Source organism: Podarcis pityusensis (genome assembly GCF_964106645.2).
Source record: "Podarcis pityusensis genome assembly, chromosome: 13".
Taxonomy (NCBI): Eukaryota; Metazoa; Chordata; class Lepidosauria; order Squamata; family Lacertidae; genus Podarcis; species Podarcis pityusensis.
The window spans coordinates 50386769-50410062 of NC_138038.1; the positions used below are offsets into that span (position 1 = coordinate 50386769).

At 45.5% G+C, this 23294-nt stretch overlaps 1 protein-coding gene and 1 long non-coding RNA gene across 5 annotated transcripts in view; one reads left to right on the top strand and one right to left on the bottom strand.

Moving 5' to 3' along the window:
- The window catches only part of LOC308462432, a 223256-nt gene that overhangs the window by 24472 nt on the left and 175490 nt on the right, over window positions 1-23294 (top strand). The gene's annotated exons all lie outside the window — the stretch shown is intronic.
- AURKB (aurora kinase B) lies at window positions 1514-21011 on the bottom strand. Of its 4 annotated transcripts, none has more exons than XM_080979909.1 (10): window positions 20295-21011; window positions 18868-18908; window positions 11101-11288; window positions 10007-10245; window positions 9759-9822; window positions 8491-8682; window positions 7718-7856; window positions 5258-5406; window positions 4954-5128; window positions 1514-2112 (listed from the first exon to the last, which is right to left on the bottom strand). In XM_080979909.1, the coding sequence occupies exons 4-10, from the start codon at window positions 10197-10199 to the stop codon at window positions 1936-1938; spliced, it is 1089 nt and encodes a 362-aa protein (XP_080836035.1). In that variant the 5' UTR covers window positions 10200-10245; window positions 11101-11288; window positions 18868-18908; window positions 20295-21011; the 3' UTR covers window positions 1514-1935. The 4 variants fall into 4 exon arrangements, with proteins under 4 accessions (XP_080836035.1, XP_080836032.1, XP_080836033.1 ...); XM_080979906.1 differs by having other exon boundaries at window positions 10007-10160; window positions 20295-21009; XM_080979907.1 differs by lacking the exon at window positions 20295-21011 and adding an exon at window positions 20171-20283 and having other exon boundaries at window positions 10007-10160.

Here is a 23294-nt window from a genome sequence, read left to right on the forward strand (position 1 = left end):
GAACGGATTACGTTTGAGAATCGAGATACCAAGCAGCATGTTCTGAGAGTAAACGCACTAAAATGAATGTATACGACCGAGGTCTACTCATGTCAGGGTGCCTACTCAAAGAAGTCCCAATTTATTTCAGCCTCTATCTCTCTCTCGTCAAGAATATAATGTGTAGTGTTGGACTAGGACAGAGCTTTCCAAACTGTGTGTCATGTTGCAGTGTGTAGGTGTGCAAACGTTCTCCCCGCTCCTCCCGGGGCTAGAAAGGGGTTAGTGTAACCTCTCGTTTGCTAGTAAAACGGAATTACTGCATCGCGAAATGATGCGTGTTTGGAAAGGTCCAGACTAGGACCTGGGAGACCAGGGTTCAAATTCCATCCAGCCATGCCAATCACTCTCTCTCGGTCTAATGTACAGTGGTTCCTCGCAAGACGAAATTAATCTGTTCCGCGAGTCTCTTCGTCTTGCAGTTTTTTCGTCTTGCGAAGCACGGCTATTAGCGGCTTAGCGGCTGAAAGAAAAAGGAAACAAACTCACAAGAACTCGCAAGACGTTTCGTCTAGCGAAGCAAGCCCATAGGGAAATTTGTCTTGCGGAACGACTCAAAAAACGCAAAACCCTTTCGTCTAGCGAGTTTTTCGTCTTGCGAGGCATTCGTCTTGCGGGGCACCACTGTACCTTCACAGGGTTGTTGCACAAATAAAACGAGGAGTCATAGGAACACAGTATTGTAGATTTGGACGTACTCCAAGGGACATTTAGTCCACCGCCCTGCTGCTCGGAGGGAAGGTGGGGTATAAATACAGTGGTACCTCGGGTTACATGCTCTTCAGGTTACAGACTCCGCTAACCCAGAAATAGTGCTTCAGGTTAAGAACTGTGTTTCAGGATGAGAACAGAAATTGTACTCCAGCGGTGCGGCAGCAGCAGGAGGCCCCATTAGCTGAAGTGGTACCTCAGGTTAAGAAAAGTTTCAGGTTAAGAATGGACCTCCGGAACGAATTAAGTACTTAACCCGAGGTACCACTGTACAACCTCACTGGCTACCTTTTATGTCTTATTTTAGAAGGCAGTTGGGGCACTACATGCAACTGCCATGTTACCCCCTCAGTGAGAATTAGCCCTTTCCGTTGAATATTCCATTTATGCTTTTAGTTCTTGAAATTCTCTCTCCTATCGTGAAGCTCCATGCAGCATACATGAAATCTCTGCTTTCCCGCACTGACCAACACAGGCCTGCAAGCATAACATCCACGCCTTGCTTTCTTCTTCTGACCAATTTCTCCACGCTGTCTTTTGGAAAGTCCAAAGGAAGAGTTTATGGCAGGGCGGGGCGTCTGGGCAGGAAAGTACATGTACACTCAGCCCGAGCCACCGCCCCCAGCATAACAATGAGTCCTCTGTGTCAAGCGCCAAGCCAAACCCCACCCATCTGTTTGTGCGCTTTGAGGAAATCGGAAATAACCATCCAAAGTTTCAGCTGGACGAAGGAAGAGGAGGCACAGCCAATCAAGTATATATAAAAAATAATATTAGTTTTATTAAAGACGCAAACATCTCCGTAGGATAATGCCACAAGATCAATGTCTCAGAACGGTCTGGCTGACTGTGGGCCTATTAAAAAGAGCTTTTCGGAGAGTAAGGATTAAAGGCCTTCAGTTCCAACTGAAGCAACACCCATTTTTCAATACGGACTCTGAAGCAATCGAAGCCAGCTCCCCCAGAAGCTTGGAGGGGCAAGTTTATCCCCCAGCAGGCAGAAATATGCTACTCGCCTAGCAGTTCTTCCAGCAAGGCCCTCCAGGAGCAAAAAATAAAATAAAAATAAAAAATTAAGACCCTACAATCATTTGAAAGAAAACCTTAAAACATAACCAAACCAAAATTCTTCCTGGGCCATCGCTCGGTTATGACCAGTCCCTCCTCATGTGTCCCTCCTCACAGCTAGTTCACAGGCCCAGCGTTATAGACAGGAGGCAGCACCCGCCGCGAGTTGGCTTTCACCCAAGGGTGCTCCATTACACCCTGAAGTGGCAATCGATCAGCCGGGTTGTGGCGCAGCAGCTTTGAAATCAAGTCCCGGGCGCCTTCTGTCACAAACGGGGGGAACTTCAGATCTACCTGTATTTGGGGTACGGGAGAGAGAGAAAAGGGAGTCAAGACCAGGAACCAGAGAAAAGCAGGCATGGGAGGATTTAGCAAGGGACAAACGCTTCCTCGGCTTCTGAACGCATTTCTCTCTCACACACACACACTTGGAAAGACATCTCTGGTACTTGCATTGGTAACATATTTAGGCAGGAAGCAAGCGAGCTCCCGTTGCTCGGTCCCTGTCCCTGCCAACCTAGCAGTTCGAAAGCACGTCAAAGTGCAAGTAGATAAATAGGTACCACTCCGGCGGGAAGGTAAACAGTGTTTCCGTGCGCTGCTCTGGTTCGCCAGAAGCGGCTCAGTCCTGCTGGCCACATGACCCGGAAGCTGTACGCCGGCTCCCCCGGCCAATAAAGCGAGATGAGTGCCGCAACCCCAGAGTTGGTCACGACTGGACCTAATGGTCAGGGCTCCCTGATCGGCAAGTCTTAGCTATATAATAAATGTTCATAAATGTACCAAGCAAACACGTACATAAATATATAAAGCACATGTCTGAAGCAGCACAGGAAGACAGTCCTGAAACCATTTTGACTCCCAAACTGACCAAATGGGACCAAATGGGAGGAGGTGGGGAAAAAACCCTTCCTTGTTACAGGAATTTAGTAACCACCATCTCAAAGGAATGGACAGACTACCGGGAAAGGGAATCAGATGGGGCATTATCAGATAACCTGGCAGACAGGAAAAACAACAACATTCAAATTTCTGTTGTAGACCACCTTTTCTGTGATGTAGGTATGATGTTTGGGGGGGGGGTCTTGGGTTACACCCCTTCTGCGATGGATGTATGATGTATGGAGGGGTGGTCTGGAGCTCCAGGGCAGGGAATTTAAAATGTCTATATAGGGGCAGGTACACCTTTGTTCTGGGTCCTCTTCCTCTCCTGCGTGTGAGGGGAGCACCCTGTTGCAACAGTTCAATAAAGATCAGGCTTACTAGCTGCTTTGCTTCTCAATATTCTCTGGTTGGCCTCTTGTTATTTTCTCCTACCAATAGTATACGGGCTCTTGGATACCTCATAACGGAAAAAGAGCAGATTTTGTTTACAACAGCATCAAGCTTTCCTTCTCCAAGATGGGCTACTTTCACAGGTGGACGAGCCCCATCTGCCCCTCACTTCCCTCTGTACTCTCCTCAGGTAGCTTTCCCTATTTTGAATTATCATAAGACATGGTGGAAGGGAGATCTCATTTTTGCCTACTTTATTGCTAGACAGCCTGTGCTCAGCCAGTTGGTATGTTGTATGTATAAGGAAATTTTGCCCATGGTATGACTATTTTCCACCTTCTCATTTCGACTCTCTGGCACCCTACCTGCATAACCTAGCAATCCCAAAATATAGGCACACTTTTACCCTCGCAAAATTGAATGTACTGCCCTCGGCTGTACTTGAGGGACGATTCCAACACATTCCACACGATAAACGCTTATGTCCCTGTGGAGATGGCAGTCCCAAATCGGTGGCACATGCCCTTCTGGCTTTCACTCTTCATAAAGACTTGAGGAATGAGATGATCACCCCTCTTTTATTGTTCATTCCGGGTCATCCACCCACTGCCACGGTGCCCTTTCTCTTGGCAGATCAAGATGAGCAGATGAAAGCAAAGTCTGCAAGGTTTTTAGCTGGGGCAATCAGAATAAGGTCCACTATCTGACTGCTGATTCAGGATCCTAAAGTGTGTTTTATATAATCAACTTTTTATTTCAGTTTTTTATATATTGCATTGTTGTATTGTTGCTATGGCCGATGGCTGACGCAAATAAACATTCATTCATTCATTCATTCAATGTGTCTCTTCCTCCAAAACACCTTGAAGGGTCTTCATGTGCACAAGGCTGCCCCCCGTTCTCCACACCCACCCTCATTCTCACACCCACCCTCCGAGGAAAGCTAGATCTAGAGAGGTGGGCCCAAGGCCTGCTTGAAGGGTGGGAGGGGGGAGCCTGGGTTTTCCCAGCTTTTAAAGTCCAACACTGTAGCCACATGGGCTCCAAACCTCATGATTTCCCAGAAGTGTGCATCGCAGTGCCTCTAGGCTCTCATGAAAGGGTTGTACCCTATTCAGGATACGTGTCTACAGCCCTGAGGAAAGTGGCAGCCAGGCCCAGTGGTGGGTTCTGCGTTGTGGGCAGCAAAGATCCAGCTAGGAAGCAATCACCGTATTTTTTGCTCCATAAGACGCACCTGACCATAAGACGCACCTAGTTTTTAGAGGAAAACACGAAAAAAAATATTCTGAATGAAGGGGAGCCATGGCTCCCGTCCGTCCTCCGTGGCTCGCTTTAAAGCAGCAAAGCGGACTGCTCCTCTCCGCTTTGCTGCTTTAAAACAGAGCCTCAGAGGAGGGAAGGAAGGGGAGTCCGTCCATCCCTCCTCTGAGGCTCACTTTAAAGCAGCAAAGCAGACAGGAGCCGCTTACACATCCCTCCTCCATGCAGCATTCGCTTCATAAGACGCACAGACATTTCCCCTTACTTTTTAGGAGGAAAAAGGTGTGTCTTATTGAGTTAAAATACGGTAATCAGTGTTGCTGACCCTGGGTGGCCCACTCCATTCTGAAGCCGCAAGAACTGGCCCTATGCTTTTCACCAGTTCTGCTGCCACATAAGCTCCCAGGCCTCATGCTTTTGTCTCTTCCTCTCCCCCTCTTCCCCCTCTATTGCACCACTTCTAGGGACAATCCCCTTTGGGGCTAGAGCCCCCTGTTGCTAGCAGAACCCTCCTGGCACAACCCAGCAACTCTGCACGGAAATTGCTGTCATGAGTGGCAATTGTGGGCCAACTGTGAAGCCGACTGCAAAGCTCACCGATACAATGCGGCGATACGTCTCCGGGGCGGAGGCGGTCTCGAAGGGCGGGTGCCCCACCAGGAACTCGTAACACAGGATCCCGATGCACCAGTGGTCGACCTTCTCGTTGTGGGGTTTGCCTTCAATCATCTCAGGGGGCAGGTAGTCCATAGTCCCACACATGGTCTTTCTCCTGAGGCAGAGCAGGAGGTGAAGGGCGGTTAAGAGCTGAAGGGATCTGGGGCAGCGCAGTGAAGAACTAGGGCCTCAGATATCCCGGGCAAACCACCAGGGCGAACCAAACCAAGGACGCCCCCCTTACCTGAGCGAGGGGGCATGCACGGACCAGCCGAAATCAGCAATCTTCAGCTCCCCCTTCAGCCCCATAAGCAAGTTCTCCGGCTTGATGTCCCGGTGAATGACCTTCTTGCTGTGACAGTAGAGGAGGGCATCAGCCAGCTCTTCCATGTACTGCAGAGGTGAAGCAAAGAAGGGTCCGTTGCGTACACCTTGGGACACCAGTGCCTTGCTATCAGAGAGAGACTTGAACCCACCGCCCTGCTCCTTTGACAGCCAAACAGATCAGCCACGTACCTACGGGACCGCCTCTCCTGGTATGCCCTGCGGAGGACCTTAAGGTCCACAAATAACAACACTTTGGAGGTCATGAGCCTCAAGGAGGTTAGATTGGTTTCAACCAGGGCCAGGGCCTTTTCAGCACTGGCCCCGACATGGTGGAACGCTCTGTCCCAAGAGACTAGGGCCCTGCGGGACTTGACATCTTTCCGCAGGGCCTGCAAGACAGAGCTTTTCTGCCTGGCTTTTGGTTTGGACTCAGCCTGACCCTTATGTTTCCCTCCCCTTATGGTCTTGATTTATCAGCTACTTTAAAATGAGGCTGCATTTTAAATTGCATTTTAAATTGGATCCCCCCCCCCTTTTGTTTTTACTGTGATTGTATTGGTGCTAGCCACCCTGAGACCGGTTCTGGCCAGGGAGGGCGGGGTATAAATAATTTTTATTTTTATTATTATTTTGCCAGCTCCAGCTGGTGTGCCCACGATGGACGTTCTTGGACAGGCATAGCCTGGCCAGGATGATTCATGCACTGGTGACCTCAAGATTTGATTAATGCAAACAAACTATTGCCAGCACCAATTCTTAAAACTTGCACTGGCTGCCCAAATGGTACTGGGCCCCGTTCAAGATTCTTGTATATAATTTGCTAGATTAGAGTCTTAAGGACACCTTAAAGACCAACTGATCTCTGCACATTGACGGAGGTCTTCAGGGGAGGTTATTAATGGTCCTCCATGGTTCAAATGTTCAGCTTATAACCACCAAAAACCCAACCCCATGGTAGCCATTCCAGACTGAGATTAGGCTAGACCCTTCCCTGAACTTCAGGCCCTTGGCAAAGGCTTTTCTATTTCAGCACGAGTGTTAAGCATGGTCTCAATTTATAGTGTTTATTAACAATAGGAATAGTAATCTCCCTTCTGTCTCAGTCACAGCAGCCAGTATAGAGAAATTATCTTAATAGTATAGATGGTAGTATATACCCTGCGGATGTAAGCTAAATCTGCAAGGTAAAAGATTTTCCAAGTCTGTTATAATGCCAAGTTTTGTCATCCACATGAATTTACACGTGCTCATAGGTTTTTAAATGTTTCCAATAACAACAGGGATGCGGGTGGCGCTGTGGTCTAAACCACTGAGCCTCTTGGGCTTCCCGATCAGAAAGTCGGCGGTTCGAATCCCCGCGACAGGGTGAGCTCCCGTTGCTCAGTCCCTGCTCCTGCCAACCTAGCAGTTTGAAAGCACGTCAAAGTTCAAGTAGATAAATAGGTACCGCTCTGGTGGGAAGGTAAACGGCGTTTCTGTTCGCTGCTCTGGTTTTGCCAGAAGCGGCTTAGTCATGCTGGCCACATGACCCGGAAAAACTGCCTGTGGACAAACGCTGGCTCCCTCGGCCTGTAAAGCGAGATGAGCGTCGCAACCCTAGAGTCGTTTGCGACTGGAGTTAACTGTCAGGGGTCCTTTAGGTAAAGGTGAAGGGACCCCTGACCATTAGGTCTAGTCGTGACTGACTCTGGGGTTGTGGCGCTCATCTCGCTTTAGTGGCCGAGGGAGCCGGCGTACAGCTTCCGGGTCATGTGGCCAGCAAGACTGAGCTGCTTCTGGCGAACCAGAGCAGTGCACAGAAACGCCGTTTACCTTCCCGCTGAAGTGGTACCTATTTATTTACTTGCACTTTGACGTGCTTTTGAACTGCTAGGTTGGCAGGAGCAGGTACCTTTATCTTTTACTAATAACAACAGCAATAATAATAATAATAATGTGTTCTCTTTCAAGGTTGTACGTTAATTGCTCTTATTCAATGTAGGTGTTTTCTTTAAATCAACAGTTCATGTACACCAAGTATGTTCAACCAGTCGATCGCGGGGCATTCCTAGTTGATCCTCAACAACTGTGGTGAAGGCTCCCCCAAAAAAGCTCGCAACTTTGGTCAATCCAGTGGGTAGATCACTGCCAGTTTTTTTTATATACTGGGAGTAGATCACAGTCTCTTGGGAGCTGGATGTGCCTCGTGTACACCATTTAGCCAGTGGCTCTCTGCCACCAGGGACCATTTTTGGGCAATGCTGTCCTGCTGAGCTACACCCCATCCCCTGGCAACATCCTCCCGCCTTTCTGCCAACGCATGTGGTACCTTAAGGTTTAAGGGCCCCCAAGCTGTTATTTAACCTCCGAGCCCAGGCACAGTCATGCGCAAGCTCACCGTGGCGCTCCTCTGCTCATCAAAACGCCGGTGTTTCTGCAGTTCCTTGTAGAGCTCCCCACGAGGGGCATACTCCAGGATCAGATATACACGCTTCCGGTCATGGAAGTAGTTGTAAAGGCGCAGGATATTGGGGTGGCTGCAGAAAAGGGATGGGGCATTAGAATCGACGACTGGGGAGTGGCAGCAAAGGAAAGAGACATTAAAGCATGGGTAGGCAAACTAAGGCCCAGGGGCCGGATCCAGCCCAATCGCCTTCTAAATCTGGCCCGCAGACAGTTCGGGAATCAGCATGTTTTTACAGTGCTTTTATTTAAAATGCATCTCTGGGTTTTTTGTGGGGCATAGGAATTCGTTCATTCCCCCCCAAAAAAATATAGTCCAGCCCCCCACAAGGTCTGAGGAACAGTGGACCGGCCCCCTGTTGAAAAAGTTTGCTGACCCCTGCATTAAAGGGATGAAGATCCATGGGGCCACACAATTGCCAGCTGAGGGACCACCTTTAATTTAATAGAATTCTTTCACTGCTTTTTTTCTTTTCGTTTGCCGGCTCTTTGCGAGGGACAGAAATTTAACAAACAACATCATCTGTACAGCCAGAAACTGACAGGATTTTAGGGACAACAGCTTCTACACCCAAAGAGATTCCATCTTTTCCAAAAACTTCCTTGGCCGTTTTTGTCCATGATGCTCACGGGAAGGGGGCAAAGCAGGCCGACAGTGAAAACTATTATGAACTTGGAGGCTCAGAGGCCTTTGGTCTTTTGCAGTACCTGAGGTGACACTGGATTTCAATCTCCCGCCGCAGCTGATGTTCCACGCACTCCTTCTCCATTTGGGATTTGAAGAGCACCTTCAGTGCCACAATGAACTTGGATTCTTTTTCCCGAGCCAGGTAGACGTTCCCAAACTTGCCTTTGCCCAGAGGACGCCCGATCTCAAAGTCATCAATGCTGAATAAGCGCCTAGGGAGTGGAGGATAAATAGATTAGCTGGCATGACACCCCAGAGGAATTTCTCATGTTGCAAGGAGGGGACAGGCACCTTGAAACCCTATTGTTCCCTGCAGGGAGAATCTCCTAACACCATCACTAGATACCTTTAGGTACCAGGCAAAAACATGCCTCTTCTCCCAGGCCTTTGGCTCATTAAACAATCTATGGCCTTTCGAACTGGCAGGATATTGTTTCAGTTTGATATTACAGTCGTACCTTGGAAGTCAAACGGAATCCGTTCTGGACGTCCGTTCGACTTCCAAAACGTTTGAAAGCCAAATCGCAACTTCTGATTGGCTGCAGGAAGCTCCTGTTGGGAAACTGTGTACGTGCAGCTACTCACACAGAGTCAATTAAGGTTTGGCAGACAGCCAGAAGGTCATGTGAAGGAGTAAGTCTTCCTGGTGATAACAGAGGCATGGAGACAGCTCCCTGATTGGTCAAGCTCTCTCAAGGGAGTGATAATTCATGGCCTACTAACTGGAATGTGTTAGTTCTGGAGTTCAGTGTGTCAGTGTAAGAGTTGTGTGAGAGAGAGCTAGCAAAAGATCTGAGTTCTGTTCCTGTAAATAGTCCACTGTATATAATAAACACCTAGCTACAAGATCCTCGTTCCTGCTTCGTCTATCCTGTCTGCAGCCAAGTCGCCAATTGCTTCCGTTTCTTTCTGCGTGTATTCTGCTAGGTCTGGCTAAGGTCCTGCAACTAGTCAGAAAGTTGCGAAACACCACATAGGTTTTGCCAATCAGAAGCCGTGGAAGCCCTGTCGGACGTTTGGGTTCCAAAAGAACGTTTGGAAACCAGAACAATCCCTTCCGGGTTTGCGGCGTTCGGGAACCAAAACGTCTGAGTTCCAGGGCGTTCGGGATCCAAGGTACGCCTGTATAAATTTGTGTTTTTATATTTAAACTGCTCTGGGATCTTCGGATGAAGAGCGGGGTAGAAATTTAGTAAGTAAATAAACATGGCTAGCCCCAACCCATTCCCAAGTCCAGAAACAGATTTGCAACCGCCAGCTTTCTGAAACCAGTAACAAGGGAACTCACTCAGGGCCTTCCTTTGGCGGCTGAGCCATGGAGCCAGACTCAATAGGAACCCTGCCTGCGACAGCTGTGGAAACAGAAAACAAAGTCATCCTATAACACGGCAAGACCAACACAAGCCCCAGCATCCTTTACGACAAGCAGTCTGGGGAAAACCCCAAAGCAATGGGGTGCATCCGAGGCAATTTCAGCAGCACAGGGATCAGTGAGAGGCATTTCCAAAAATTTCCACAAAGCAGACCAGGTCTTACCCATATTCTGGGCACCCGAATCCTTCGGGCCTTTCTTTGTGCTGCTGGAAATAGCTCTGTGGGCCAAAAGCGATCCAGAAGGGGTGATGGATGATGGAGTGTTGGTATCCTTACAGGCAACCCTCTGAGCACTTGTCATGTTGTTCACCCGATACTGCAGGAAAGGGACAACGCAATCAAGAAATAGCCCCATTCAAGGTCACATTTCGTGGTTTTTAAATGAAGACGTACACACAGCCCTGTGTGCAAAGACAGAAAGTCAGTGTATTTGTTATCAGTAGGTTTTCTGAAACACTCCAGTGATCTGATTTAACTTGTTTATGTACTTGTACTTTTAATCTTTTGTTGGAAGCTGCCCAGAGTGTCTAGGGAAACCCAACCAGATGGGCGGGGTATAAATAACATATTAATTATTATTATTATTACTATTATTACTTGTATTTTGTCAGCAGAGCAAATAACTTTGAAACTGCCGGGTTTGTCTAGTATTGTCTTTACAACTGACATCCATCCACTGTTACCAATGAACTTATGAAATGGGAAAATTTCCATGGAAAAGTAAAATAATGGAGAATGCTCCCCCTCACATAATTGGTTATATACCTTCATTTGAAGCCCCATTAATAAATGTGATACTAGTAAAAGCCACAATTTAGAGCCCACAGGCTACCAGACACACACACACACACACACACACATACACACACACGATAGGACTTTTGTCAAGAGCAGAAGATAGGGTCAAAGACTAGTCATCCAATTTTTGTCTGTTACACATACAGTGGTACCTCAAGTTACGAACTTAATTCATTCCAGAGGTCCGTTCTTAACCCAAAACCATTCTTAACCTGGGACGCACTTTCCCTAATGGGGCCTCCTGCCACCACCACGCGATTTTTGTTCTCATCCTGGGGCAAAGTTCTCAACCTGAGGTACTACTTCCGGGTTAGCAGAGTTTGTAACCCGAGGTACCACTGTACTCAATTTAACTCACCACCCCAATAAAGATTCCTTCACCACCCATCACAACAGTTGACACATTCCCACCCCACGTATCGTTTTCCCAGCAGTGGCAGATATAGGCAAAGACTTACTTTGGAAAGGCTATACATACTGCTCAGATTTTCCTTATTTGCCATCTTGGATCACAAGATGATCTGAAAGACCATCGGATCTCAGAATCCTCAGAGGGAGAGACAGCCCGGCTCTGGTGTCCAGCACCAAGTCAGAAAGATTGTGACCAAAATTACCGCAGCTCCAGTATTGAATCCCAAGAGTCACTCTGCAAAGGGTAAACAGATATCATGCTGTGGAACTGAACCAATGTTAGGAAATCTAGGTGGCAAATGGCTCCTGGGACATGGATTGTGGGCGCCAAATCAGAACATCCAGTCACCATTAAAAAAAGGGGGGGGAAAGGAACACCTCTTATTTATTTTTCCAGAAAGCATGAACTAATTCGCGATTCACATCTGACACATTGTTAATATCACCCTTTTAACAGAAACTGTTAATACATGTTTAATTTTGTGTGCACCATAAAAATACAGTCGTACCTCCATTTACGTAACCAGAGTGTTACATAAACTTTGGGATGCGCACGGGTCAAACCCGGAAGGATTTTACTGGGTTTTGTCACGTGCGCATGCGCAGAAGCGGTCCTCAGGTTGTGGAAACCTCGGGATCCGACTGGACCTCCGGAACGGATCCCACCCGCAACCGGAGGTACCATTGTATTGGCACAATACTTCAGTTTTCAAAAGACTCTATTCTTTATTGTTCAATTCTGGCCTTCTAATACGCCCTGTAGCAACATCCTCCCACAGCTATACAGTGGTACCTTGGTTTACAAACTTAATCTGTTCCGGAAGTCCATTCTTAAACGAAATCGTTCTTAAACCAAGGCATGCTTTCCCATAGCAGCAGGGGACTCAATTTACAAATGGAACAGTGACTTCCGGGGGCGGCGCGAACGGCAATGGCGGTCCTCTTCTAACCGGGAAGAGGAGGCTCCGCAGAAACTGGGTCGTCCGCTACGGCGAAGCGGAGACCCACTTTGGAAAACCACAGGCGGCAAGAGCCTGTGGTCTTGAGGCTCGGTGGGCGCCAGAAGCGACCTCCCAAACGTCAAAGGAACCCCGTAAGGGGCTCCAGAGCGTGGAGGGGGGTGGCGGCGCTGTGAGCCGTTTCGCAATCTGCGGAGCGAAGCCGCGCTGCTGCTGCCGGTGAGCGCTGATCCCTTTTCCTGTAAAATCTGGATCCGGAATCAAAACCAACTTAATTCGTGAGTAAAGACTGAATCACTTTGAATTAGAGACTAAAAGTTGAATTAAAAGATTTGAACTTGGCTGAGAGCGGAGAGACGTGGAAACAGGAAGTCCGTCTTCCGCTGCCATTGAACTTTAAAAAGCAAAGAGCTGGAGGAGTGGAGGCTGAAAAAAGAACTTTTAATTTTACTGATCTAAGCACCCACTGAACCTGCAATCTAAAGTAAAGATTTCAAGTTTATGATTTGGAATTATTATTTGCATTTGACTTTCCTTCTTTTATTGGATTACAATTAAAAGGTGAAACCCAGGGTCCGGAACTGCCTGAGCTCTGAGAGACTGAGCTGTCAGTATTGCAGATTTGGATACTGTATATTGGAACTTGCAACAATCTGAGGGTATTTAGACCTCCTAATTTGAAACATTTTTTGGAGACCAGTAAGCACTGTTTGAAACAAAGTGACTATTAATATCAACTCTGCTAAATATTTGTACTTGAAGGTTCTTGGACATTAAATTTGACTCTGAAAGACATTTTAAGCTCCCTCTAGAGGATTGGAGATTTAAAACAGTGACTTTACATTTGCTTTCGATTCCCCGGCTGCTTGCTTTCTCTGGGCCTCTCTATTCCCATGGGAATAACTCAGTGTGACCTTGACTGATAGATAACGTTGGAATGAGTGGCACAAGAAGAAGAGGAAGAGTTAGACAAACAACTTTGACAACTCTAACCTCAGCCTCACAGACACGTAGATCATCTGTACCTACTCTGCCTTCAGAAGTAGAAGAAGTTGCCTTGTCACAGGCAAAAGAGGGAGAAATAGAGCAGTTACAATTGGAAGATATGGCCTCAGGAGCATCTGCTTCTATTTTAGAGAAAATTTTTGAAAAATTGGAAGCTTTGGACAAGAAAGCAGATGAGCAAACAGCAAAGATTGACCAAAATACAGAATGTCTAAATAAATTAACTGGACAAGTGGCACAGAACACACAAGCAATTGGACAGTTGACGGAGGCCACAGCAGAAAATCGGAAATTGGCTGAGGATACCAGACAAAAATTAGAAAATTTAGAACAAGAGGTAAGACCACTCATCAAACAAGTTGGGGAACATCAGATTTATCTCTCTATGATAGAACTGCGAAATCGTGAGAATAATTTGAGGATTAGGTCGCTACAAGAAGCAGAAGAAGGAAACCTAGCTGAGTTTTTAACCAAAGAATTCTCCAAGTTCTGGAACTTAGAGGAAAAGGATTTTAAAATTGTGTCAGCCTTCAGGCTTGGAAGATTTATAAAAAAGGAGAGGCCCAGAGACTGCCTGATAATATTGAGATCAAAGGAGGAAAGGGACAAGATTTTGGGCCTACACTACGGAAAGTCACTGGACATTCTGGACAGAAGAATTGAAATTTACAAAGATATTCCTAGACAACTGTTGGACCTTAGAGCCGCCTATTCTGAACTTGCTAAATTATTAAGGAGCAACGCAATTGCTTTTAGGTGGGAATTCCCCCAAGGAATATCCTTTACCTTTAGAGGGAAAAAGGTCAAAATTAGAACATCGGAAGAGAGAGACAAATTTCTGTCTACATACGGAGAGGACCTTCAAAAAGGAATTGAACTACCTCCTGGGCCTGGGGCAACGCCATTACCAGCACCTGTGGAACCTGAAGATCCTGTGAACAAGATACCACCCCTTGAAAAATAACCAGATTAATTCAGGATGTCTCTGCAACTGTTGAGTTGGAATATAAATGGTTGTAACATTCCGGAAAAAAGGAAGAAAATATTTCATATATTAAAAAAAGAACAATTGGACATTATTTGCCTACAGGAAACACATGTGACAAGGCTCCACAGAAAAGTGTTAATAAATAAAAGATTGGGCCAGGAATTTATATCTTCGGACAAAGTGAAGAAGAGAGGTGTGGTGATATATGCGAAAGAGAGCCTGTCACCTAAATTCTTATTCAAAGATGAACATGGAAGAATTTTGGCAATTGAGATACAACATCAAGGAGAGAAACTCTTGATATTAGGAATCTATGCACCTAATGAAGGGAAATCGGAATTTTACAAGAAGCTGCATGAGACTATGCTGGATTATCTGGACTACAACAACATCATAATGATGGGAGATATGAATGGGGTCGTATCAACTAACATGGACAAGTCACAAAGTCAAAATGTCACAAAAGACGGCAGACTACCTAAAACTTTTTTTGAAATGACAGACAATATGGACTTGATTGACATCTGGAGGACAAAGAACCCACTAGGAAGAGAGGGAACATTCTTTTCTGAAGCCCAACTGACCTGGACAAGAATCGACCAAATATGGATATCTAGAGGCCTGGCACCTAAGGCCAGAAAAGTGGAAATCTGCCCAAAGACCTGTTCCGACCATAATGCAGTAAAGATGGATATGACACTACTACCAACCGGCTCTTTTAGATGGAAGATGAATGACAATTTGTTCAGAGATCAGGAAATTACCAAGAAGGCCCAAAAAGTTTTGAAGGACTATTTTGAGATAAATATGAATACTATGGTGGAAAAAAGAATCGTCTGGGACGCAAGTAAAGCTGTAATGAGGGGATTCTTGATACAACAGAATGCCGTAAAGAAAAGGACACAAAATGAGAAAAAAGACAAGATCCTGGATAAAATAAAAGAATTAGAGAAGAAGTTAAGATTAAATCCGAAGTCACAGCCAACTCTGAGAGAAATTAAACTTTATCAAACACAATATTCTAAATTGATAAATCAGGAAATAGAATGGAAGGTTAAATTAATGAAACAAAAAACGTTTGAGTCGGCGAATAAATGTGGAAAACTGCTAGCTTGGCAGTTGAAGAGAAGACAAAGATTAAATACGGTTACAAACTTAGAGATTGAAGGAAAAAACATTCAGAATCCTGTGGACATTAGAAAGTGTTTCCAGAGATACTTCAAAAAACTATACACCCAAGGGCCGCAAGACGAGGCTGAGATTAAACAATTTTTGGCAAAAAATGGACTATCCAAACTGTCACAAGAAAATAGGACAATCCTGAATTCCAAAATAACACGACAAGAGATTGAACAAGCCATTCAGAACATGCAACTGGGCAAGTCTCCAGGACCAGATGGGCTGACCTCCAAGTACTATAAGACATTAAAAGACTATTTGATACAACCTTTGATGGAGGTCAGCAATGAAATTTTGGAGGGGAAGAGGGCACCGGAGTCGTGGAAGGAAGCGTTTATCACATTAATACCAAAGACGGAAGCTGAAAAGACACAACTTAAGAACTATCGTCCCATCTCTCTTTTAAATGTGGATTACAAAATATTTGCAGACATTTTGGCAAGTAGACTTAAAAAAGTTTTAAATGAAGTAATCCATAAGGACCAGGCAGGCTTTCTCCCAGGTAGACATTTGTTTGCTAATACAAGGAACATTATTGACATTTTGGAACTTTTGCAAACAGATATAAACACAAAAGCAGTTTTAATTTTTATAGATGCGGAGAAGGCCTTTGACAACATCTCCTGGAAATTTATGATGGGAAACTTGAAAGAAATGGGAGTGGGACGGGGTTTTGAGAATGGGATTGAGGCGATATATTCAGAGCAGAAAGCTAAACTGATAGTTAACAATGTGGTTACAGAGGAATTTAAAATTGAAAAAGGAACACGACAAGGTTGCCCTATCTCCCCTTTGTTATTTATCTCGGTTCTGGAAGTGCTATTGAATATGATCAGAGGGGACCGGTTGGTGGAAGGAATTCAGGTCGGACAGAAACAATATAAATTAAAAGCTTTTGCAGATGACCTGGTTCTGACCTTGCAGGAGCCAGAGTCTAGTACGAAAAGAGTATTACAACTGATTAATGATTTTGGTCGGGTGGCTGGATTTAAATTGAATAAACAGAAAACTAAAGTTTTGGGGAAAAACTTAACAGATACAGAGTCAGAATGGTTTCAGAAAGAGACAGAACTTAATGTGGTTAAAAAAGTAAAATACCTAGGGGTAAACATAACATCAAAAAACCTAAGTCTATTTAAGGATAACTATGAAAAATGCTGGGCAGAAATTAAGAGAGACTTAGATAGTTGGTCAAAATTGAAACTTTCTTTGTTAGGCCGAATTGCTGCTATTAAGATGAATGTATTGCCAAAGATGTTGTTTTTGTTTCAAACACTTCAGGTTTTGGACAAGACGGAGTGCTTTCAGAAGTGGCAAAGAGATATTTCTAAGTTTGTCTGGCAGGGCAAAAAGCCCAGAATTAAGTTTAAGATATTAACCGATGCGAAAGAAAGAGGGGGCTTTGCCCTGCCAGATTTAAAGTTGTATTATGAGGCCGCAGCGTTCTGCTGGCTAAAAGATTGGCTACTTCTTGAAGACACTGACGTGTTGGATTTGGAAGGGTTTAACAATGCTTTTGGATGGCATGCATACTTATGGTATGACAAGGTTAAAGCAAATAAGGCCTTTAAGAACCATATTGTCAGAAAATCACTGTTTAATGTCTGGACAAAATATAAAGACTTGTTGGAAAATAAAACTCCAAGGTGGCTTTCACCTTTGGAAGCTAAGGCCCGAAAAAGACCCAATATGGAGGCCAAATGGCCTAAATATTGGGAAATATTAGAAAAAGATGGAGACAATTGGAAATTGCAGAGTCTGGAGAAAATGAAGGATAAAGTGCGAGACTGGTTACACTACGCTCAGATTAAAGAAGTTTTTAAAAATGACAAGAAACTAGGGTTCCAGGTGGAGAAATCGAAACTAGAAACAGAATTGTTAGAACCAAAGACTAAGGTACTTTCAAGGATGTATAACTTGCTGTTAAAATGGAATACACAAGATGAAATGGTCAAATCGGCTATGATAAGGTGGGCACAGGACATTGGGTATAATATTATGTTTGAGGACTGGGAAAGGCTGTGGAGTACTGGATTGAAATTCACTGCATGTAATGCTTTGAAAGAAAATGTAATGAAAATGATATATAGATGGTACATGACCCCAGTCAAACTTGCAAAAATTTACCACCTGTCTGATAATAAGTGTTGGAAATGTAAAGAGACCGAAGGAACATTCTTCCATCTCTGGTGGACTTGCCCTAAAGTGAAGGCGTTCTGGGAAATGATTTATAATGAACTGAAAAAGGTATTTAAGTATACCTTCACTAAGAAACCAGAGGCCTTTCTTTTGGGTATTGTCGGCCAAGGGGTGGTAAAGAAGGATTGGACATTTTTCATGTATGCAACAACAGCGGCAAGGATACTTCTTGCAAAGTACTGGAAAACTCAAGATCTACCCACACTGGAAGAATGGCAGATGCAACTGATAGACTATATGGAACTAGCTGAGATGACTGGCAGAATCCGTGACCTGGGAGAAGAGAGGATGGAGGAGGATTGGAAGAAATTTAAGAACTATTTACAAAAACATTGCAATTTGAGTGAATGCTAATCAGGATGCTAGATCATAAATAAATTGAGCACCACTAACTTAGATGTCTTAAGAAAATAAGTGAGATTTGAGAAAATATAACTCTTTTTGAGAATTATAAGATTATGAATATATAGAAGGGATATAAGAATGTAAATAAGTTAACAAATTGCTGGTAAAAAGTTATAACGCTGAAAGTGGGAGCGGGAGATGTGAGGAAGTCAAAAAAAAAAACGTGAAAGTTTGTTAAGATATTTGTTACAATCTCTGTTACATTTATTTTTATTGTAAACTCCAATAAATATTATATATTAAAAAAAAAAACAATTTACAAATGGAACACCCTCAACAGGAAGCAAAACCTGTTCTTATTTCAAGGTAAAGTTCACAAACCAAAACACCTACTTCCGGGTTTGCAGCGTTCTTAATCCAATATGTTCATAAACTAAGGTGTTCTTAAACCAAGGCACCACTGTACTATACCGACTGATTCTTTTAAAGTAGCAAGGGAATACCTTTGTATCCCTCCACCTGTTGTCAGCTGAGAGTTACTGAAAGCACTGCTACTGTGTTTGGTTTGGCAGCTTAAAGAGTGTCACACTCTTTAAGCACATTCATATATTTATAATAGAAAGGCACTGGGAAGAAAGAATATTGTTTACTCCTTCTAAACATACAAATGGTTGTTTGCAGCACATGAAACTTTCAGGTTAAAAAATAAGGATGTATGCTGCCCCAGTTTATGCTCCATATTTGATCACACTATTATTAATGTGGGCACAGAATAATTGAATACCTGAGTACAGGTACATGCATATGTCACAGCTTGCAATATAATTGCCTGAAGGGATGTTCCTGCAAGCTTTATTTTTGTGATAACTTGTTGACTTGCCTTGGGTGTGCTCTCATTTGGGATAGGGGGATGGAGTCCATTGTGCATACAGTCATTAATTTTCGAGAAAAGGTTCTGACAAAGCCTGGCAAAAATATTATTTCACATCCTGAAATATTACTGTGAACAGATTTAGTGTGTGCTTAATGGCATGCCTTCCAGCTGCAGGAGAGTTCTCAATCACCTATACCTAACTATATATAAATATCCCTAAAAGTGGCATTTATGAATGCAAGACCTAACAGTTAAATTCAATTACCTTAAGCATGTGTTGAAAAGCATTTCATACCCGGGGAAGTGCTACAGAAATTACAAGCAAAAAACATACCTCCAAGTTAGTAGTATGATGGCAAAATAATCCCCCCCCCCCGTGATCTACTTTTTCCTTCTTGCTTTGAGGGTGGGGTGGGTTTGGGGTTCTTGTTGTTTTTTGGTACAATCCAGCAGTTTATAGACTTTATGAATCAAATATAAATGGGAGCAACCATAGGATGCTACTTTCTGCACACTGTTCTGGAATAAACACCTCGTCTGCACTATAAACATTTTTTAAAAACAGCACCATACCATTTCAAGCAGGGGGGGGGGGGGCTGGGAAATGTAGATTGGCTAAAGGTGCTGCTGAGTTATTAGGAGACACCCCCCCCAAAAAAAAGATCTATAATTCCCAGAGCGATTCAACAACCAATCCCTCCTCGCAGGGAACTCAGGAAGGGGAAGGGGTCTCCTAACATCTCTCAGCACTCTTAGCAAACTATAGTTCCCAGGATTGGGGGGGGGTGGAAATCTATGATTGTTTAAAGCTCTATGGAGCTGCTTTCCTATGCATAGTGCGGATTGGGCCTTTACCAGCTCTACGCGGGGCTGCCCTTGAAGCTGTCCCTGAAACTCCAGCGGGTGCAGAATGCTGCACCGAGGCTCCTCACAGGGTCTCTGCCATGGGAGCATATTCACCCAGTGCTTTTCCAGCTGCACTGGCTCCCGGTGGAGTACATGGTCAGATTTAAGGTGCTGGTTTTGACCTTTAAGCCCTTCATGGCCTAGAACCCTTGTACCTATGGGACCGCCTCTCCCGGTATGCCCCACGGAGGACCTTAAGGTCCATAAATAGCAACACCCTAGAGGTCCCGGGCCCTAAGGAAGTCAGATTAGCCTCAACCAGAGCCAGGGCCTTTTCAACACTGGCTCCGGCCTGGTGGAATGCTCTGTTCTCATGAGACCAGGGCCCTGCAGGATCTGATTTCTTTCTGCAGGGCCTGTAAGACAGAGTTGTTCCACCTGGCCTTTGGCTCAGAATCAGTTGGATTCCCTCCCCCTTTTTCTTTTTCCTTTCTCCTCCCATGATGAGATTGCTCCCTAATTGTTTTAATGTTGTATCTTAATCTTTTAAATTGTATTTTAATCAACTTGTTTTTATTATTGGTTGTTAGCCGCCCTGAGCCAGGTCTTGGCTGGGGAGGGCGGGGTATTAAAAAATATATATTTATTTATTTTACCCCGAGATCTACCCAGAGGCATTATCCACCCAACCCCATGCAGTCCTGTGGCTCTCCTTGCAATACCGGATCCCAGTCTCCCATCAGGTCCGGGAGGGTGGGAGCCGCAGTCCTGAAGGGGGACACGGGGGATCCCCGTCCCTGCCCCGCCGACCCCTTTTTTCTCCCACCGGCCCGCGAGATTCCCTACCTGCCAGCCAACAGCCTCCCATCCGCGTCGCCGCAAAAACGCCTTTGCCTTCGCTTTTCAAATCTGCCCTCCCGAAGCCCTATTGGCTGCCGCCGCGTTCCAGACGCGCCTCCTAATTGGTTCTCAGAAGCCAGCAGCTCCGCCTCCCCTTCCGAAGGAGCGGGTCTCCCGTTTTCTCATTGGCTAATGGAAGGGCCTCTCGCGCGCCTCTCCTGCCCTTTCCATTGGTCAAGTTTCGACGCCTCTCCAGGGTTAGGAAAGGGGGCGGGATTTGCAAAGGAGAGGAAAGGCTACCGATTGGCTGCTTCCCTGCGCCCTTGACGATGCTCGCTCCCGATTGGTTAAGTCGGGAGATGGCCGAGCGCAAGCTTAGTGGTTACGAGGACCTTGTCAATCTCCCCCCACACTCCAAAGCCGGCCAATCAGAAACGAGAAGAGGCAACGTAGGGCGGGATATGTCGGCCATTTTGTGAAACCACCAAGCATTGGGAGACGTGAGCCGAAAGAGGGATGGAGGGCCGCCAGGCAAAACAGCGCACCCTGGAAACCAGAGAAGGGGCGGGACCAGTGTAGAAAGAGCGGCCAATGGTCTTCCGCTAGGCGTATCCCACCAATTGCAGACGAAGGTGGAAGTAGGCGGGCCAACGCGCAACTGATGGACACTTCAGTTGACCAATCACGCGGAAATAGAAGTGTAAGTGTTGAAGGGCCACCCAAGGTTCATCTAGTCCAACCCGGAGCAATCAAGGAATCAGAAAAACAGAGTCAAGCTCTGCACAGCTAACCACTAGAATTAAGTATCGAGAAATAAAAGTTAATTCTGCTTTTATAACGCTTGAGATTAGTGAAAGATCGTCAGTAAAAATCAGAAAGGAGCAGGCCGGGGCGTTGCTGTTCCCCGGCCAGCGGAGACTCTAATCATGTCTCATGCGCTCTCCGTTCATCATGTTCTGTTCTCCCGGAGGAGGAACAGGTAAGGATATACCTCACTGACGATACCCAGCTCGTCGGGACGCCGGGGCCGCCATTTTGCGCACAGCCTCTCAGGTCACGGTGGCGCAAAAGTGAGCTGCCTTGGAAACTCTTCGCGGGAGATTAAAACGCCTCCCGCTGCGGCATTCTGCACCGTTTCCCGCGGCAAAGCTCTTTGTGCAGAGCGGCATATAAGCAACCCTGCCGAAGAGCCGCCTGCTTTCCCAGGGCGCCATGCGCCAGCTAATTTGCATGGGGCGGTGACGTCGCTCGAGAAGGTACAAGGGCAGCCCTACCGTATTTACTGGGTGGAGCCGGGCGGAGGCAGGGGCCTCTGGAATTTTGTTTTCGTTTTTTTGTAAATAATTTTTATTAATAACATCACAGTTGATAGAATATCAAATCTTGCCACATCTTAATTCAAATAATAAAGCCAATTATACATTCCAAAATATATATTTTAAAAAAGACTTCCGATGTTCTGGCTGGTCAGCAGAAAATTTCCTATTTCTTGTTCCTGCTTTTTCTCCTTTATTTCCAATATCATAGTTCCGATCTTAATCCTTTATCTAAGGGGCCTCTGGAATTTTGCATGCTGCACCAATGGAAAATAATGGATTTGATACCCATTTGAGACTATGGAGCGTTTAACTTTAGCCAGTTTAATTTTGAAATTTTTTTGGGGGGGTAGGGGACAACGCTCATCTTCCTATTTGCCAGAGACCCTCAAGAAAGATTCTGTGGGGATGCCAACTAATTAATGTCTAGGATGCAATGGCCTCCAGATATTTTTATTTATTGCATTTATAGGTAAAGGTACCCCTGACCATTAGGTACAGTCGCGGACGACTCTGGGGTTGCGGCGCTCATCTCGCTCTATAGCCCGAGGGAGCTGGCGTTTGTCCGCAGACAGCTTCCAGGTCATGTGGCCAGCATGACTACGCCGCTTCTGGCGAACCAGAGCAGCGCACGTAAACGCCGTTTACCTTCCCACCGGAGCGGTACCTATTTATCGACTTGCACTTTGACGTGCTTTTGAACTGCTAGGTTGGCAGGAGCTGGGACCGAGCAACGGAAGCTCACCCCGTCGCGGGGATTCGAACCGCCAACCTTCTGATTGGCAAGTCCTAGGCTCTGTGGTTTAACCCACAGCGCCACCCACATCCCAAAGAAGCCATTAAAATACAGTTAAAAACCACGCAGCATCTAGCACATGGGTAGGCAAACTAAGGCCCGGGGGCCGGATCAGGCCCAATCACCTAGATCCAGCCTGCAGACGGTCCGGGAATCAGCATGTTTTTACATGAGTAGAATGTGTCCTTCTGTTTAAAATGCATCTCTGAGTTATTTGTGGGGCATCGGAATTCATTCATGTTTTTTTCAAAATATAGTCTGGCCCCCCACAAGGTCTGAGGGACAGAGGACCAGCCCCCTGCTGAAAAAGTTTGCTGGCCCCTGATCTAGCACAACACATTACAAGCCCCTCCACCCCCCGCAAAGCTATTGCAAAAAGAATAGCCATCGCCAACATATTTGTCATAACCTACCTCACAGGGTTGTTGCAGGGATGAAACAGGGAGGAGAGCCATGTACGACACCTTGATCTTCTTGGAAGATAAATAGGGTATATAAATGTAATAATTAAATTTGGTCTCCCAGCCTTCTTCCTGGGTCTTTGCGGCAGAAAAAGGGAGGCGTGACCTATTCATTGCATCCTCATAGCAGCCTTCTGGCATTATCCTGAAATGTCCCAACTGGACCCAGTGAACTTCTTCATGGCTGGGCAGGAATTTGAGCTCCAGTCTCCATAGCCCTTTTAATGAACCTTTAAAGAATCTTTTAATGAAGGTGAAAGAGGAGAGCGCAAAATATGGTTTGAAGCTCAACATCAAAAAAACGAATATCATGGCCACTGGTCCCATCATCTCCTGGCAAATAGAAGGGGAAGAAATGGAGGCAGTGAGAGATTTTACTTTCTTGGGCTCCATGATTGCTGCAGATGGTGACAGCAGTCACGAAATTAAAAGA